Genomic DNA, 18,219 nt, shown 5'->3' with positions numbered 1-18,219 from the left:
CTTTCATTTCAGTAATGTCAAATTATTTCCTTTTTTTTGTGTGTGTGTATGTGCATATTTATGCATATATAAGTTTTGCAGTCAGAAAGATAGATTTACTGTGAGAGCTATTCTGGTAGTGTGTATTCTACTTCTCTGTACACATTTTATAAGATTTAGGTTTGAGGGGGGTTTTGGTTGTTTTTTTTGGTTGGGGTTTTGGTGTTTTGGTTGTTTTTTCCCCAGAAAACGTAGGGAAGTTTTTAATACTGAATAAAACACAGTAGCATAAAAATTCTTTTGTTCGTGTAAATTATGCAAGAAGTATGTCAGAAGCCGTAATGTCATTATCTCTACTGCTGTATTCTTTGTATTCCATTAAAAAGGTTCCTGTCTCATGCACCTGCATTAAAGCATCAGTTGCGTAGTACCTTGGATGGCCTAAAGTGCTGTCCCAAGTGCAGAGGACCATGCAGATATGCTGTGGCTGTAAGGTAAAGGCATTGCAGTCTCACATCACTGAAGTGGGGCTCCTCTTTCTGCTGCCTCCAGGAAATCTCAGCCATGGGCAGTAGTGTCCCCATTCTGTTGCACTGGTGTTTCCCATTTAAATGTAATCTGACAACTACAAGCTTTAGAGGGTAAAATATTAAATTATAAATAAACACCTATATAATATTAAATACATACATAACCTCAATGCCCAAAATCAAGTAGTCCCAGTTGACTGTAATGATATTTTTACTTTCTCCTATTGGTGTGGTAGGCAAGTCTCTTCACTTTTTGGAGTTGGGAGGAATTTCCTCTCTTTGTAGTTCACTGTTTAGTTCAATCTATGTTTGTTTGTTGCCTCTGTACTTGAGGAAGGAGTATTTTAATGAGCTGCATTTGCCAGTGCAATAAAATCCTCCTGTTGGGGAGATGGCCCAGCAGCCACTGCAGTGCTGTGTCAGAGAACAGCTCCATGCTGCCATGTGGATGCAGTCCAGTGTTTTCTGCCCTCGAGTGCTGTGCAGACCCAGGACCACCTCCTGGCTGGCAAAGGTACAGAAACAACTGCCAGCAGAGAAAACACAAGGAAATACCCTAACTAGAGAGAGACTATCTAAAGGCATGCAGAAGGAATTTGCATTACCAGCAGAAGGAGAAAAATCTCATGTGAACACTTTGGGCTTCCAGTTTTCTAAAAGGATCTAGATGAAAGATTGTGCAGTGCATTTTTAGGGCCTCCTGGCAATTGCTTAGGTATCAGAGTAAAGCTTATAATTGGGGCATGGGGAGGATGAAAGGACAGAGTTAGGAGCAAATTCAATTTATAACATTAAATGATTGCGTGATAATCCTTTTGCATTAAATTAAACAATAATAAGTGTACTCAAGCTATGCAGTATCTATATATCTATGCTTTTAACAGTAATGTATTTTTTCCATTGCCATGTATTTACAAGTTCTCTTGCTAAGGATGAGTTTTAAATAATTGTGTTTATAAAGTTTTCTGTAAGAAGATGCAAATTTGTCATCTGATGCTTGTAACTTGCCAGAAGACACCTTTCCCTTTAGGGAATATTTTACTTTGATTCCTAATCAAATCAAGACCATTGCAAAGAGCTAAGCACAAGGTGTCCTTGGAAAAGGAGGTTTTAATAACCATTTTCCCCACAAAGCTAGGCAATGTGAACAGGTTCTTTTTTTAAATGGCAGTGGTTTTCAACACTAAAGCTGGATTTTGGTAAGTCCCTTGGCAAAATTTGTGTTGGTATTTCTGAACTCTTCTCTTAAACTCTTCTTCTCTTTGGGAAGTGATGATCTTGGTAACCCTTTTTATGATGGCTGACTGGATACAGAGAATGAGAGCTATCTCATGCATAAAGTTGGTCATGTCAAAACATATGCATACCCATGGAGAAAAATCACTTTAAGTTCAAGTTAGTGCTGACTCTTCTGTAAAATGGGCAAGCCAGGTGTCTGCTTTGTTACTTTTTTTTCTCTGTGAACACTCAGAAATACTTGTGATAACTAATCATTGTTGATAGTGGGCTGAACTGTTAGGTGAGATCTGGACACTTCTTTGTCAAAAGTGATATGCACTAAAAGCACAGCAGTCTTTTTTGTGGAAGTGAAATTGAACTTGTCAGGGGTAATTGGGCAATCACTTCCTTGCCCTGATGCTCAAGCACAGGGACTGCACCCTCTATAGTCCCGTGTGGACTGAATGTTTGCCGAGTACCAAGTATTTATACTCGCTGAATCTTTGCTAAGTATAATGTATTTTGTAGAAAAATCTTCTAAAGAAGAAAGAGAATTGCTTTTCCTCTGATTTACTTAAACATTTTTATCTTCATTCCTAAACACTTGAGTGTGCCAACAGTGAAGGTTTTGCAAATTACAGTGGCATGATGCTGTAGGAGGAAGCTCCCTGCATACAAGAAATGCTGACTCTGTTATCTATCCTCAGGATGCTGGTTAGAAATTTTTCCATATACTTCCTTCTTTGTTCTGGATTAGTTATACGCACACACCCCTATTGCCTATGTAACTTCAGAGAGCTCTCTAAGTTGAACTTAGGAACCTGGCTGAGAGAGAACTAAAGTTGTTAGCCCAGCTTTGAAAGCTATGGGCAGACTACGCTAAAGCCTGCTTATTTAAATGCTTTTTTCAAGAAATGAAAATCACTAAGGATGTTCATTGCAGAGGGGTGGGACCTGACTAGTGTGTTTTAACAATCTAGAACCTTGTAATTATTTTTTTTTTTTTAATCATGGTTTAATATTATCTTAAATAATTGCATTGGATGTGCTTGGCATTTAGGTACAAGGGCCCGAAGAAAGATGATCCTGGCTTGTTTGAATTCAGGGGACTGTGGGGATTGAGGAAGCTTATTAAGAGATTTTCATTTTCACTGTTATCTTCTCATTGTATGGACAGTCCTGCTGTGTATAGGGACTCCAAGAACATCCATTTCACTTTGCTTTAGTCAAGGTGATTCCTCAGATGCTGCACAGTAGCACATCGTGCATCCAGATTGAGCGGGAAAGAACCACTTGAGCTTGTCACTGCTCAATGTACATTAGATAAGCAGGTCTTGGGTGCATAGTGTTAGGCTGAATTACAGCAGGGACTTATTCAGCACTGTTGCTTTCTGCTCATGCTTTCTGCTAATGACATTAAACACCATTTGCCTTAGCTGGGTGCATCTGGATTAACGTCAATGCATTCTCTTGTTATAGGAGCAGCTTACTGCCAGTTCATGGATATGTTGTTCCCAGGGTGCATTAGCTTGAAGAAAGTAAAGTTTCAAGCAAAGCTGGAGCATGAGTACATTCACAACTTCAAACTTCTGCAGGCATCATTTAAAAGAATGAATGTGGATAAGGTAGGAATTCTGTACTTGTATTTTGATCGCTGCATGTTTCAAAAGTTACATAAATTGTGTAAAATTAATAAATAGAGAAAACAAAATTCAAAATACTTGAAAATGTACTTTTTCAACTTTTGGATGGAGAACTAGAATTGCAAGTAGATATTATTGACCTTTCATCATCTGAAAAGGATATTTGGGCATGAAGGAAGAAGTTTGGCATTTGGCTCCATTTAGGTACAAATTGAAAATTGAGGCCACATGTCTGGTAAGGAGTTGTGCTGTCTAACTCATTATGTCTTAATACCAGAGACCCTTTGATAAAACTCCATGTGTTGGAAATTCCTTGTCATCAGTGAATCTTCATTTTTTGATAAGTAAAATTGTTGGTGACCTGAATTTCCAACAAAATATGTTTGAAAATATGCTGTTCTTGTAAGTATTTTTTTTTTTTTTTTTTCCAAAGCAGGGTTTGAGGAATTTAAATTTATTCAAAAGCTGGAATAATTTACCCAGTGATTTAATAGATGAGTAGCACATGTGATTTTGTAAAGTTAAATGGAAACCTCTGAGAAAATGCCTGTTCAGCCTAAAGGTATTTGGTTTATGCTTGAATGTAAGAGTTTGACAGACTCACCAAGATAAATTACTGTGTTGATAAAAACAAATAATGGAAGTTATGTTATCATTCTTATAGTTTTACACTGATGCACTACCTGTTTATCCTTTTAAGGTTCTGCCCTGGCTTTTAGTGTTGCCTTATTCTGCAATTTAAACAGTCATAACAGAAGGTCCCTTAAGTCTTTTATGAATAACTGGAAAACCCTCATTGTTTCATGAAATGTTATGGATACTTCTATTTATGGTGTGATTTACTAGTGAAGCATTGGGAAGACTAATGTAGTCAATTTTCCTGTGGAGAGCAAATTTATCATGCCTTTTTAATGTAGAGTTGAGGTACAAATGGAACAACCTGAAAACACATGCAAAATGCAATGTCAATTCTTGCAGAAGCATCATAGATTTATAAAATGCTGTACAGTTACCTTCATCCTGAAGAAGAAAATTAAAACCCTTTTCCAGCTGAAAATTCATAACATTCAAGAGGCATTAAGGTCCACCTAACTTGTCTGTTTAATCAGCTGCATTAATTAAGCAAAGCAGGGCATCTCTTCTGCAGCTGTAGTCCCTGCCTGCCCACAGTGTCTGGAAGCCTTGAGTACTGCAATATTGGCTGAAGACACCTTTTAGAGGTTTCATATCTGTGAAAAATTTCTAAGATATTGATATGGAGACATCCTCATAGCCTTTCCTTTGTTTTAGTAGAATTCTATAAGGCATTTAAGTCAACTTCTGCATGTCCACAAACTGTTCTATGTATAGCTATATGTGGAACAGAAAAAAATTACAAGGTTAAAACCTCAGGCTTGGTTCATATGACGACCATGTGCTGCCAAAATGTAGGTTGGTTTGAACTTTAGCATGTCTTGGAAAAGCTGCTGGGTTTTGTAGTTCAAACAATAGGACAGAGAAAAAGAAACATGTGTCTGGAGTTTTTGAAGAATTCTTTGTTTGTAGTATGTCAAATGTACCACGTCCATTAAAAGCTAAAATCCCTAGTTGGCTGAATGTAGCATTACTCCCAGAACAGTGTCATTCATCATGGGATGTACCCATGGATGTAAGGGAGTATCTCTGTGGAACCATAGCTATAAAGGCTTACATACACCCACTGTATCACTGCTTCAAAGACTGGGTCTCATTGGGTTTTCAATTTTTAAGAGCACTTGCAAGTTGACCCTTTCTTTTAGGAACAAAACAATGACAGAGGGTTATTTGTTGATGCAGTTAGTAGATTTTTTTCAAATAATGGTGTACGTGTAATTTTTATATTTAAAAAGAGTGGTGAAGTAATATTGGATGTTAATGTCTACCTTTTAGGTAATTCCTGTGGAAAAACTGGTCAAAGGGCGCTTCCAGGACAACTTAGATTTCATTCAATGGTTTAAGAAGTTCTTTGATGCTAACTATGATGGGAAGGAGTATGATCCTGTGGAAGCTCGACAAGGCCAAGATGCTCTTCCTCCACCAGATCCTGGTGAACAGATCTTTAACCTGCCCAAAAAGTCTCACCATGCAAACTCTCCAACTGCAGGTATTTTGGCTCTTAAAGGATTCCATTTGTGTCTCTTGAAGACAATTATAATCTGTGGTCTGCTCACTTTAAGTACTAGTAAAAAATTATTTACTGGGGTGGTTGCGCCATTTTTTACCTTATCATAGGCTTAACATCTTGAGACAGCAGAAAGTTAAAATCTTGTGTGCTCTAGTTTGGCCCAGCCCTAGTGAGCATAAGATCTCTTCCATTGAACCTCCTCCATGTAAATGGCATGGACTCTGGTAATGTCTTGTGGTGGAGACAAAGGCTTTTAACCATGCTGTTGCTGAATGTGGTGTGTGCAAGTGTATTCAGGAACATTATATGGAGTGTGCTCCTCTTTCAAACCTCCGCCTTTATAGGAAGATGCATGCACAAGCTGATTTATTTTTTAATTGTTATGGTACGCAAAATGTTTCCAAATCTTAAGGGCTGACCAGAAGAACAAAAATTAAGTTATTTTTGGTTTTATATGTGCTTATTTTTTGGGTATGCTAGTCCTCCTCACAGAAAAACATATGGGTTTTGCTCTTTCACAAAGATAACCTCAGTCTTCTAATTTTTTTATTTTGTGCTTGTGGTGCATTTTGCTATGATAAAGATAATGCTTCAGAGGAGATTGGAGCTGAATTTTTAATTTAAAACCAAAAACAGTGTTGATAAGGCATGGATGTTTTAATTATTGCTAATCAGTACTTACACAGAGTCCAGGCTTTTTCAGTTTCTCACATTGCCTTGCCAACAAGCAGGCTGGGGGTGCCCAAGAAATTTGGAGGGGACACAGTCAGGACAGCTAACCCCAATAAACTACACAGATAATCCATACCACATGGCATTGTGCTTAGCCAGAAAAACTGGGAGGGAATAAGGAGAAGGGTGGGGAGGGATGTTGAGAGTTACAGCATTTGTCTTGCCAAATCACCATTAGGAGTGATGGAGTCTGGCTTTCCTGGAGATAGGTTAATTCCTGCCTGCCCATGGGAAGAGGTGAATGAATTGTTTGCATGGCTTTTGTTTTACCTATTAAACCTTTCTTTATCTCAACCTATGAATTTTCTAACCTTTCTCCTTCTGAGTTTCTCCCCCATCTCACTGCAGGGGACAGTGAGCAATCAGCACTGGAGGCTCAGCTGCCTGCTAGGGTTAAACCACAGCAGTGTTTCTGAACAGGCCAAAGGACTAAACCTGATCTTTGGTGTTTATGTAACGTGGGTATGGCTAGTCACTAAGCAGATGCTGTTTTTGTTAACTGAGAATTAAGTGAACAGGAGAGCAACTAAGAAAAAGAAATAGTCACTAAAAAAGTATTACTGGACATAGGTTTGGGCATATGGAAATACACATGCACACACACCTAATTCCTTTATTGGCTTGTCATGGGTTTATGCTAACCCATTCCTCAAATAAGGATTAATATTTAGTTGATTTTAAATCTGTGACCTGTCCTCACATGGGCTCAGATATGCACCAGTACTCACAAAAGCAAGGGCAGGTATGGAGCATGAAGCACTCTCACTTTTAGGCCACCTTGTGCTCTGGAATCCTACCCAGATTTCAGTGTTCTGCTCTGATCACTTCTGACGTCAAAGTGGGGCATACTTGGCCAGCTGCCTTCAGCTCATTAGTGCTTCCAGGAAATAGGGCACCTAATAGCAGGCCAGTACAACTCTGGGCTTCTAAAGCTTGTTTACATCTTTATTTTGCACTCTCTTATGCCTGCACTTCTGAATTTCAGGGTCTGGCATGTTCCAATTTCCCATGTGATGGCTTGCACTCCCTTTGGAAACAGAAAACCCAAGTGCTAATGTCAAGATGTTGTCCAATACAGAAATTGGAAAAGACACTTTTATTAAACACAGACTTTACTGTGCTTGTTAATTCTTCTTACAGATGGTCTGTTCTTCCCAAAGTCACAAATATGTCAACCAAATTAAAGCTGTGCAGGTGACAATCCTACAGAAATTGAGTAGCTACTGGAGTAGAACCAGCCAGCTGATCTGGAGGATAATGTCATGCTGTGTTGTTGGTTGTATGAAGAGCATGTCATGTGCCTTCCCAACCTTTGTATGGAATTGTACAACTGAGATAGTGTGATGAGTCTTGACAAGATCCTGTGGCTGTGAGAGTTAACTTTTTCTTGGAAAACGTCCTTAATTGTTAACTTAAATATTGTTCAGAAGTACAGAAGACAGGGCTGGACACTAGTTTAATTTCTGAGCTGAGGATAGTGGGGTATAGATGGCACATGATGCTGGGTGAAATGAGAGTTCCAGCTTTTCTTGCTGCTTATATTTCAGAACAGAACTAATTCAGTTAGGTGCCAGCCATTCCATGGTTTACTGAATTCTGGGTGAGCACATTTTCGTGGCACTGATGCATAGTGCCTTTGTGCCTCACCTCATCCCATTATAGAACTTGCATATTGGAAGGAATGGGAGCCTTTACTGATGCTCTGAGAGGAGTTCTGTATGCATCTGCAAACTTGTGTGTGCCTCATCTCCTTTTGTTTGGGAGTAAATTGGGATGATGCAGGAACAAATTCTGGGCAGCTGGGAAATTACCATGAAAGATGTGTTTCTGTATTCATTACAGCTGCTATAGGAACCATAATGTAAACCCCAGGATATTGCTGGCCTTCTGGGCTGCAAGTGCACATTGCTGGCTCATGCTAAGCTTCTCATCAACCGACACCCCCAAATTCTTCTCAGGGCTGCTCTCAATCCATTCTCTACCCAGCCTGTATTTGTGCTTGGGATTGCCCTGAACCAGATACAGAACCTTGCACTTGGCCATGTTGAACTTCATGAGGTTTGCACAGACCCACCCTTCAGGCCTTTCAAGGTCCCTCTGGAAGGCATCCCTTCCCTCCAGCACATGATCACACCACACAGCTGGGTGCTGTTATTAATTTGTGTGATTTGCTTCACCTTAACAGTGGGGCTTTGAAGTTTTAGTACTGCCTTGTCAGTTCATTAACAAAACAAAAGGAAGCACTTGTGAGAAAAAATAAAGAACCCAGAAGATCTTTCAGCATAATCCAGAAGTTTTTAAGCACCATGCAGTGGAAATATCTAAATGTACACATCTTTTGTTTGGTGTCAGGAGTGAGCAGATAAATGGGTACACATTTGTATTTGGGGGTTTGGCAGGCTTTAAAATATGCCTATTCAAAATTGATTAGATATATGTATTTCTAAAGGAATAATTTACTTTAGCTACTAGCAGTTTCAAATGCATTTCAGGTGATTCCTTTTGCTCCATGGAGTAGCTCTTCCAGTGCCCTTTGACAGAGTTTTGGATTTGAGTGATTTAGGAGATGATGACTATTCATAAATACTTCACTGTTCTAACAATGTATTTTCAGAGGTAGACTAAGTAAGATATATGTCCCTGAGTTAACAAGTGATCAGATCCTTAAAGGCTTCTCTGAAAACTTATCCAGAAAGGTACTGGCATGAATTAAAATTATTTTTTATATATTAATCAGCCTCTAAAGCTTGACGGAACACCTGGTATCAGGTAGCTTCTTCCTGTACCTGTAAATGGATATTAAGCCATTTTTCTATAAATGCAGAGTGTGGTCTTTATTTAACTTGAAAAATAAACACTTTTAGAACAACCCAAAACTTGAGAAGTCTAAAAATGCACTGTTTTTTGTGTTAATTGGTGAGCAGGCCAGCAGCCATAGCCCTTCCCATTCCGAAGATGATCCTACTGGGGAGTCAGCACAGGTCAAGGATAATGCAGCTTGAAAACGGAAGCATAAATAGGTCCCTACAACTAATCTGCTGTGCCTCCCTCGCGCTGCCTTGTCCCTTCCTTCAGACACAGCCGATTTGTGGCCGAGCTGACGGTGGGGCCGTGGGTGGATGGCTTTGCTGGCGTGCCACGGTGTGCTTCTAGAAGCAGCAGGAGCAGCAAGGTTTCACCAGGTGAATGCAGCTCCCGGGGGAAATGAGGGTCTTTTCCTCCTTCGAGGAGCAGCACAGACCACCGCTGTAGGTTCTTGGCAGCAGCACCACAGCTGCTTTTAGAGCTGATGCCATCTGCCAGCCCTGAGCCGAGTTTCGATCTCCTACAGCCTCCGCTCTTCTCTAATGCAGTGGTAAACAGCCTACAGATGTAGAGTCAAAATTGTGGTACAGGATTAAAATATTAGGGCACTGTTGTTTGTGTCAGTTCTAATGCTCCCTGCGGGAAATAGCAGAAAAGGCTTCATCTGATCAAAATTGAAAATAGTGATCAGGTTGTCAGGATTTTAGCTTAGTGTCTTATGTAAGTATTCCTGTATGCCAGAGCAAATCTCCATGGAGCACTCTCTAGTGTATGGGTGGGGGGTGTCAAAAATACATGAGTATAAGACAGCTTAATAAAATTAATTATTTACATGTAAGCTAAAAATGTGAGAGGTTCTTAGATCTGAAGGCTGTTAGATTTTTTTGGTTTGAAATATTCAGTGAGAGCAGGATGACTAAAGCAGAGCTGGAAAATACTGGAGGATCACATGAGGGCTAAAAATACTCACACTATGACAGGGAAAATAACCAGGGCAGAATGAACTGTTTGTGCATGAATGCATTATATATAATGTGCCATCGAAAAGCCAATTGCACAAGAGAAATACTGATTTTCTGTAGGGAAACAGTATATCCTGCTGTGACGGGTGTGCTGTAAATTAATTTTGAGGGATATAAATTCTCAGTGAGTTCGGTCTTTATTTTAGCAGCTAGTGATACAATTAGGACGCCTGGGAGACTAGAGAATTCCTAATGCTTTTTTTTTTGCTTTCCACCAAGCCTTGCTACCTTTTTCCCCAGTGGCAGGCAGTAGCTGTTGGCAATGGCAATTTTTGCTCACAGTGGTGCAGTGCTCCCAGGACAGCGTGGCAGAGCTAGAGATGGAAAGAGCTGCAGGGTGACAAACTGAGAGTGTTTTCATCCCTAGTTCATACAAGGCCAAGGAATTGTACTAACCGAGGGGAACAGCATGTGCAGTGACAGTGCCGGCCTGGGAGGTAAAGTGGCTCAGCTGTAACACAGACACATCTCCCCTGCCAGCATGAGGAGAATTTAATTTTTAAATCACTGAGCTCAAGAATTTAGACTAGGAGGCAACGTGCTTGCAGTGCATGAGCCAGGACCTTTTTTCAAGAGAGATAATTGTGTTTGGAAAAGCAGTGGTGAAAAGGGCTATCTTAATTTTCAGTGTACCATGGGTGTGGTTTGAGTGTCTGTGTTGCACAAATGTTTGCACATTCTTTCTTTTTCCAACATGCATTTCTTTGCAGATTTTTTTCCCAGATTTTCCTTTTGAGACTGCTTTCTCCTTAGAGCTAAGCAGACAGTGAGATTTTAGAAAATGCAGTTTTTTAAGAGCACTTGAAATTTTAAATTTTGTTCTTTTGTAAGCCTGTGGAATGGTTCCATCCACTGAAGATAAATGTTTGCATACGTAAAGATGTTTCTATAGCAAATAGAGGTTTCAGTTGAGAAGAAACTGAAATCAGTTGTTAATTATTTTAAATAATAAATAAATATTGATTATTTTAAATCTAGAGTAAAGTCTTCTTTCCTGATGGGGGAAAGGCTTTGGTTTTGGTTAGTTTTGGTTTGGTTAGTTCCCTTCTATAAAATCTTGTATTAAAAACAAATTAAGGCAGTCATGCCATCAGTAAAACGTTTTCATTTGACAAGTGGCCTCCATTGGATTTTCTTACTTGGATAGCTCTCTTGAAATTGTGAAAGTTTCAAGTACTCATACACACTTCTCTTTGCCAGCTGTCTGGCAGAGAGGATGAATGCTGAGCTCACCAGGCTGTACTGGACCAGCAGCAGTGAAAGTTCGAGGAGTTGAGAGGACAGAAGGGTCCTGCCAGCCAGGGGAAGGCAGTGCCACAGAATAATTAGGACAACTGCACTGCAGCATGTCGGGATTTGGAAAGTCAAGTCAGATTTTGTCTGAGGTCATTTAATACCCATTGAGTATCATTTGTCATCACTTCTTTCAGTGTCCCTAAATTGAGCATTTTCTTGTGTCCTGGTGTAGCTACAACAATAAGAGTGTGTGAATATTAATTAATCTACTGTTCTCACTCTCTTGGTTTAGGCGGGTGGAGAGTTTTTCTTTAGCTTGTGAAGAAATTACTGTGGCCTTTTGTTGGGTTGGGTTTTTCTCCTGTGGTATGAGTCAGGAATATTCATTTTATGAAGTCCTTTAATTTGACTAAAATAGACTGTGAGTGATTCCCAAATTCCACTGAAGCAGTGGTTGTGTGGGCTCAGCCAAGTCTTGTGCTTGCTCAGGGCTTCCATTGCTCTCCACACTCTCCTTATGCACGTCTACACTGTATTCATGCACGTGTTTTCTTGAAATTTTGCATAAATATTTAACAGCATACTAATTACTCATATAGCTTCAAGGAAGATTTCTCTCTAAACGTTAAGTAGGTCTCTTGTTACAAGACTGTGCCTGTGATGTAAAGAGAACGGGAATTTGCAGCACAGCATTTTTGTACCCCAAGCTCCACAGTGCCAACATCCACTGTTTTATGTTGCAGAAGTTTGCATCTGTTTGTAGAACTTAGGTATTTAGCAAAAAGAGTAGTGAAGATGAAACTGTATGGCATGCATTTAATTATGGAGGTTTTTTTACAAAAAAACTAGTAATTGTTTTTGAAGTACCACAGATAGAAACCTCTAAGGCATTTCAAAGCTGGCTCAAATTAATTCAGTACAAGAACAGAATAATTTGTCTTTCAGTTGTGAATTTACTTTTCTCATCTTCTGCTAGTGTTATGTGGGCAGGTACAAAAAGTTATCCAGGTGCTAATTGAAACAGCTGCAATACTGTTTACAAAAAAATTCTAATTGGAATCCTACATTGACCTAAAATCAGAGCATGCTGTCACAGAAGCTCTCACAGAACAGTGGCGGTGGGAAGACACCTCTGAGATCATCCTGTCAAACTGTTCTTCTGAAAGCAGGGTCACCTTGAACTGATTGCCCAGGACCATATCCAGTCACATTTTGAGTATCTCCAAGGCTGGAAATCTCTTAACCTCTCTCTCCAGTTTGTTCCAGTATTTGATAGCGCTCAGAGTAGAGGGGTTTTTTATGTTTAAATGGAATTTCTTGTGTTTCATTTTGTGCCCATTGCCTCTCATCCTTTGGGGTTCACTGAAAGGAGCCTGTTTCCTACCTTCCAATCTACACCTTCTCTTGAGGTGTAGATAAGATCCCCCTTGAAGCCTCTCTTCTCCAGGCTGAGCAAACATAGCTTTCTGGCTTGGCTTGTATGTGTGGTGCTCCATTCCCTTAGTCTTTGTGGCCCATTGTTGGACTCTCTCCAATTCATCCATGTCTGTCCTGTCCTGGGGAGCCCTGAACTGAACCGAGCATTGCTCATGTGCCTCGCCAGTGCTCACTAGAGGGGGAGAATCACCTCCCTCAGCCTGCTGATGATGCTCTTCCCAGTGCAGCCCAGGAGGCTGCTGGCCATCCTTGCTGGAAGGGTGCTCTGCTGGCTCATGCTCAGCTCAGTGCCCACCAGGACCCCCAAATCCTTTCTGCCACAGTGCTGTCCAGTCTTTTGGCTGCCAGCATGTTTTGGGGCATGGGGATATTCCTTTCCAGGGAACGGCCCTGCATTTCTTTTTGAACATCAGTAATAAGCTTGAAGAGGAATTAATAATGGCAAACAGTTATGTTGCAGATTACAATAAAATTTTCTCACTGATTAGGGAAAATAGATGATATTTGGATACTTTTTACCTGAAATACCTGTGTAAATTTTTGTGCTTTCTCAGAATGTGTAAATGGGTCATATATAAATATGTTCATGGAAGAAATTATGTTGGAAAGAATTTAAACTGCTTTGGTTATGTAGTCCCTCTGAGCCGTGCATTAGGAGTTATTCCATTATTGCACTAATTGACTGCAAAACCATTGCTCAACACCAAGTCATTAAGTCTATCAAGGTCTTTTGTCTCTGTTTAGATATCTGGCTGTTTCAAGTACTTTGCATTACTCTACTGGCCAGCATCCTTTAATTATTTTATGAAATTAGGCTTCTGGTAAAATGGAAGCTTACTTCTGGGCTGATTATAGAACTGATGCCTTACAATAAATGTGCAGTAAAGCTTTTTTTTTTTACTTCCAGGGAATTTTAAATTAGAAATCCCTAAGCATTCTCTGTCACAATTAAGCTCTATCCGGCTGTCGCTGATACCTCCTGGTACCTATTTAGCTGGTTTTTATCTGTGTTACTGAAATTGGAATACTATGGTCATGTTAAGAGCTGATTCTGAACAGTGGAGCAAAAGTTGATTTCTTTTTATTTATCTGGGCATTATAAAGCTTAGTGGCACTTTGCTGTAGAAATCCAAAGGGCTTTGTTGTTTTCAAAGGAGGGCAGAATACAATGCCACATATCAGTGCTGCAGGCATTGGGGATGAGCCTTGCTCAGCACACTCTGGGAGGCCACCTCAGCTGCAAATTGGAGAGAATACCTGGGGTTCAAATATTTGTGCCTGCTCTTTCCTTAGCTCTCTCTGTGCCAGCTTTAAAGGGTTTACTTTTCAGTTGATACCCTGAACCTGCATCTTGTAGTTGTAGAATACAGTAAGAAGTAAATGTTGCTGCTTTGGTCATTAAATAACTTGCGACCAGCTGGAATGCTAGAGTCAAAGTGATTTTATTTCATGTGTGCATTCTTATTGTGTATTTTGACACTAGTTTACTTCTGTTTATCTGCTAATCCAAATGAAAATTATTTTCCTGGCTTTGAGAACATTTCAGCAATCCTGCTCTAAAGCAGCTGCTATTTACAGTTATAATATGGGCTGAATCTAGAAAGCATTGAAGGCAGAATGCTAAAGTTTAGCTTAATTTCATAAAGAAAAATAGCAGCGAAAGATCTTAGCATTTTTAATGTTTTTCAACTAATTATTTATTCTTTGCTGATCTAAGTATGATGTGAAAAAAGTGCTAAAAAAGCTTTAGCAAGCCTGTGTACTATATCTGAAATATGCTAGAGAAGAGTTTGTGTGTGCAACAGACATGGCGGCTATTGGACTCACCAGTTTCTAAAAGAAACAAAACCAAAAAAAAAAAAAAAAACACCAAACAAAAGGGAAAAAAAATCCACAACAAAACCACAAAAAAACTCTCACCAGTATGCTTTTTTTCCCCCTTATCTGTTTCATATTAAAGAGCATAGAAAAGGAGGATGGCTGTCTTGCACAGAAATGTTTGCACATGCTAACTGAATTATCAAGTTGTTTGTTTGTGTTCTGTTGGCTTTAGGTGACCCAGTTAATACTGAGTTATCCATAGGGGTGGGGGGAGATGCTTGCTACAGAGGGAGGCCTGTGACTAGATCAGGAAAGCTTAAGCTTGATTAAATAACCCATTGGTGCTCTCCTTTCCCATCACTTTCCAACTCATCCAATGAACGACTATCACAGTTCTAGGTCAGTGAAACTGTGAGCTCCACAGTCTGGGCATATGGACAGCCCCACAGGCTGTCTTTTCCTCTCCCTGCCTCCTTGCAGTTTCTTCCTAGTAATGGCTTTTTTTTAATACATTGGTTTTTCAAAGAATTGCTTTATTAGAGCATTGTCTGCCACTGGGGATGCATTGTGGAAATTACAACTTAGAACAATTTATGGTGTGCCATAAATCAAGGAATCCTATGGGAGAAGCAGCTGGCGAGGTGTGGGGTAGAAGGTGGCTGCTGAGAAAGCCTGAGCAAAATCCCTCTGGAACTGGTGAACAGCAAGCTCGGAGCTCAGCTGGGAGCTGGGTGCCTGCTGGATTTGGGCAGTCTCCTGCATGGCTCAGGCTTCAGAACTGACAGCATTTGATGGTGGAGGATGGCATGGAGCCTGTCAGCACATTTGGACAACTGTGTTTTGCTCATTGTAGGAATCAGCGATGAACATGGGTGCTGCTGAGCAGGACCTCTGATTCATGTGCCTGCTTAATAAATCAAAGAGGCCAGAGAGAGGCTGGGTTTCTGTTTTGTCTTCTTAAGCAAACCAGTATCAGATGTCTGTCCAGTGCATCTCAAATTTATTCCTTCTTGGAGGCAATAAGGAAAAGGCCGAGTCAGAGTGCAGTGCTTGTGGGAGCTGAGGCAGCGGGAGAGCTGTGAGCCAGGCACTCTTGTTTGGGCTGAGTGACTGTAAGGAACAGCCAGCATCAAGACATGAAAGATGGAGAGGCAGAGCAAAGCAGGAGAAGCTGGCTGGGAGGTTCCTGTGAAGGCACTGCAAACCCTTTCACACAACTGTTGTTCTGCTTTCTTGGCATTTATGTGCCAAGTCATTGCAGAAAAAGAGTATCTGTATGCACTCATTACTTGCAGTGAAGATGTTGCTCCATATTCTGGCAGCTTCACAGCACCAGTAATTTTAAAGGAAATAGGAAAACCTAAGGATATCAAAATACATCTTCTGGTCACTGTGGCCGACTGTGAATTCACCAATGGTTTTAACTCTGCTCTGTCTGAGTTTCAATGCCCTGCTCTCGGGGTGGTTTACATTTGAAAATGAAAAAAAGCACAGAGGTAGTTTAGTTGACTTTATTTCAGCACTGTCTTTCTCCAGGGAAATTGAGGATAACTATGTATGTTAAGTAATAGGCTGGGGGAATGCTCGCTTAACAGCACTTTTTTTTTTGAGCTGAAAGCTGCTCACATCCAAGGGAACTTTTGATTCCTGGTGTGATGTTGTTTATTTTGGTTTTAGAGTTGCCTCACTCTCAGTAGCAAACTCAGATTGGTAGGAAGTGTGGTTTTTCCTTTCCCAAGGCATAACAGCAGTGGAATTTCCTCTACTGTCACCTTGAAGTAAGAGAGAGGATGGATGGCTGTAAGATCAATTATTGTGTTTCAGTACCAGGTTAATAGGAATGCATTTATTACAGAGATCAATCTTGTTTAAGGTTTACTTATTTACTGTGTTTTTCAGGTGCTGCTAAATCCAGTCCAGCTTCTAAACCAGGATCAACACCTTCTCGCCCATCTTCAGCAAAAAAAGCTACACCAAGCAGCTCAGCATCCAAATCAGATAAAGATTTGGAAACTCAAGTCATACAGCTCAGTGAACAGGTAAATTTGCTTTAGGCACAAAAGTAGATGCATTCATTGTCACAGGCAGGCATGAAATCTAATATTGTCTTCTGATGAATGATGCTCTTCAGAATTACAAAGGGACAAAAAGTGGAAATAGTTCAGCTGGAAAGAAATTAAAAAAAAAAAAAAAGAGAGATTTATTGTGAAAAATAATGTCTGGCAGAGATGACTGATTTTTGCCAGTATTTTTAAATTAGGATCTTAGGAGTGACAGGTAAGTCTTGCTGAAGCATGATAATTTTATTAGATGTTGAAATATATCTTTTATTTCACTTGGATAGGAAAAATCCAAATAGTGTCTTTGCTCTTGTGTATTACTAATTTTAAATAAATAATTTAATGTGCCACTGTGGAGAAAACTAGCCTGTTTGTCATACCAAGGTGTTAAGAGATTTGCAGTTAAAGTGAGTCTAAAGCATTGTGCTCTGCTTTCTGGAAGGAAGGTGTTAAAGAAGCTAACACACTATTTTCATTTGAAGATGCAATCTACCTTGCTGAGAATACTTAGTTATAAATAATGTTTTGTGATATAATTTAAAAGGTTCAGAATTTCTGTAATGTTAGGAATGTAAGGACTTCATTTTTTGTTTATGCTCTGGAGCTTTACACCATTCTCTCATTTCTGAACTGCAGGAGTGTCTGCACTGGACAAGAATAAATACCTGCATCTGGCTTAAGACTGTGCTGTCAGAATGGTGTAAATGCCACTATATGAGCCCTGATCCCTGTATTTGTCCTTGGTGAGGGAAAATGGAAAGGAAAAAACTCGTATGTTAGAGTTCCTGGCAGCTGCATTCAGGAAGCAATCATTATTCTGGATCAAGTATAATTTTCCACAGTTAAGGGCATTTCAGTTTCAGACTTTCATTGACCTGAACAACAATGATTTCAGCCTGCTGGGGCATGGTTTGCATGTTTTTGATGAGTTGTACACGGAAAGGTGGTGGATGGATAGCTGCATCCCAGACATGGCATTCTATAGATTCAGGGTATTGTTCTGAGCAGCAGAGAGCACACCAGGGTCCACCAGCTTTCCCAATGGGCTCTAGATTGTTGCTGTAACAGAAAAGTTTTTAAATGTTGCACAAGGAATGGATGTATATATTTTTCATTGAATCCTTTTTTCTAATCAATGTCAAGCAGAGTTCAAGTGTCAGCTTAATGCAACTTAAACTGCAACATTTGTACTCAGAAGTCAGAATGTGTTTGCTTCAGGAGGAAGAGTTGGTTGGCATCTGAGCAACATAGAATCATTTGATCTTTACTGAAATAGACAGCCACTATCATATCCACTACTAACATATTCCTAGCACGTTCCACGTGTGAAAACCTTAAGCTTTATATACAAATAACCCTGAAGCAAAACTGATGATTTCCCCCATCACCAAAGAGAAGAAATTTTGAGGCTATGAAAAACTGATTCCTTAATAGCTCGTTTTTAAGAGACATCATCTAGCTAGAATGGTCTGGAAGGCTTTTTTTCTTAATGCTGACAGCATTTGGTATCTCATTTCCCACTAATGGATACTTGTAAACTGTGGCCATATTACACGAGCCAAAAAAGCTATGCTGCAAGCAGCTCTGAGCCAG

The 18,219-nt window shown here is 39.9% G+C and overlaps 1 protein-coding gene across 4 annotated transcripts in view; it reads left to right on the top strand.

The window, feature by feature from the left end:
• MAPRE2 (microtubule associated protein RP/EB family member 2) overlaps window positions 1-18,219 on the top strand; it is a 98,662-nt gene that overhangs the window by 69,684 nt on the left and 10,759 nt on the right. For all 4 annotated transcript variants that reach the window (XM_021536580.3, XM_021536579.3, XM_021536578.3 and 1 more), the window contains 3 exons: window positions 3,207-3,352; window positions 5,279-5,492; window positions 16,466-16,605. In XM_021536580.3, the coding sequence (XP_021392255.1) occupies window positions 3,207-3,352; window positions 5,279-5,492; window positions 16,466-16,605 (500 nt within the window). The remainder of the gene's footprint in view (window positions 1-3,206; window positions 3,353-5,278; window positions 5,493-16,465; window positions 16,606-18,219) is intronic.

Source organism: Lonchura striata, chromosome 1 (assembly GCF_046129695.1).
Source record: "Lonchura striata isolate bLonStr1 chromosome 1, bLonStr1.mat, whole genome shotgun sequence".
NCBI classification, from domain to species: domain Eukaryota; kingdom Metazoa; phylum Chordata; class Aves; order Passeriformes; family Estrildidae; genus Lonchura; species Lonchura striata.
The sequence above is the reverse complement of the archived record's forward strand: the minus strand, read 5'-3'. Positions and strand labels throughout refer to the sequence as shown.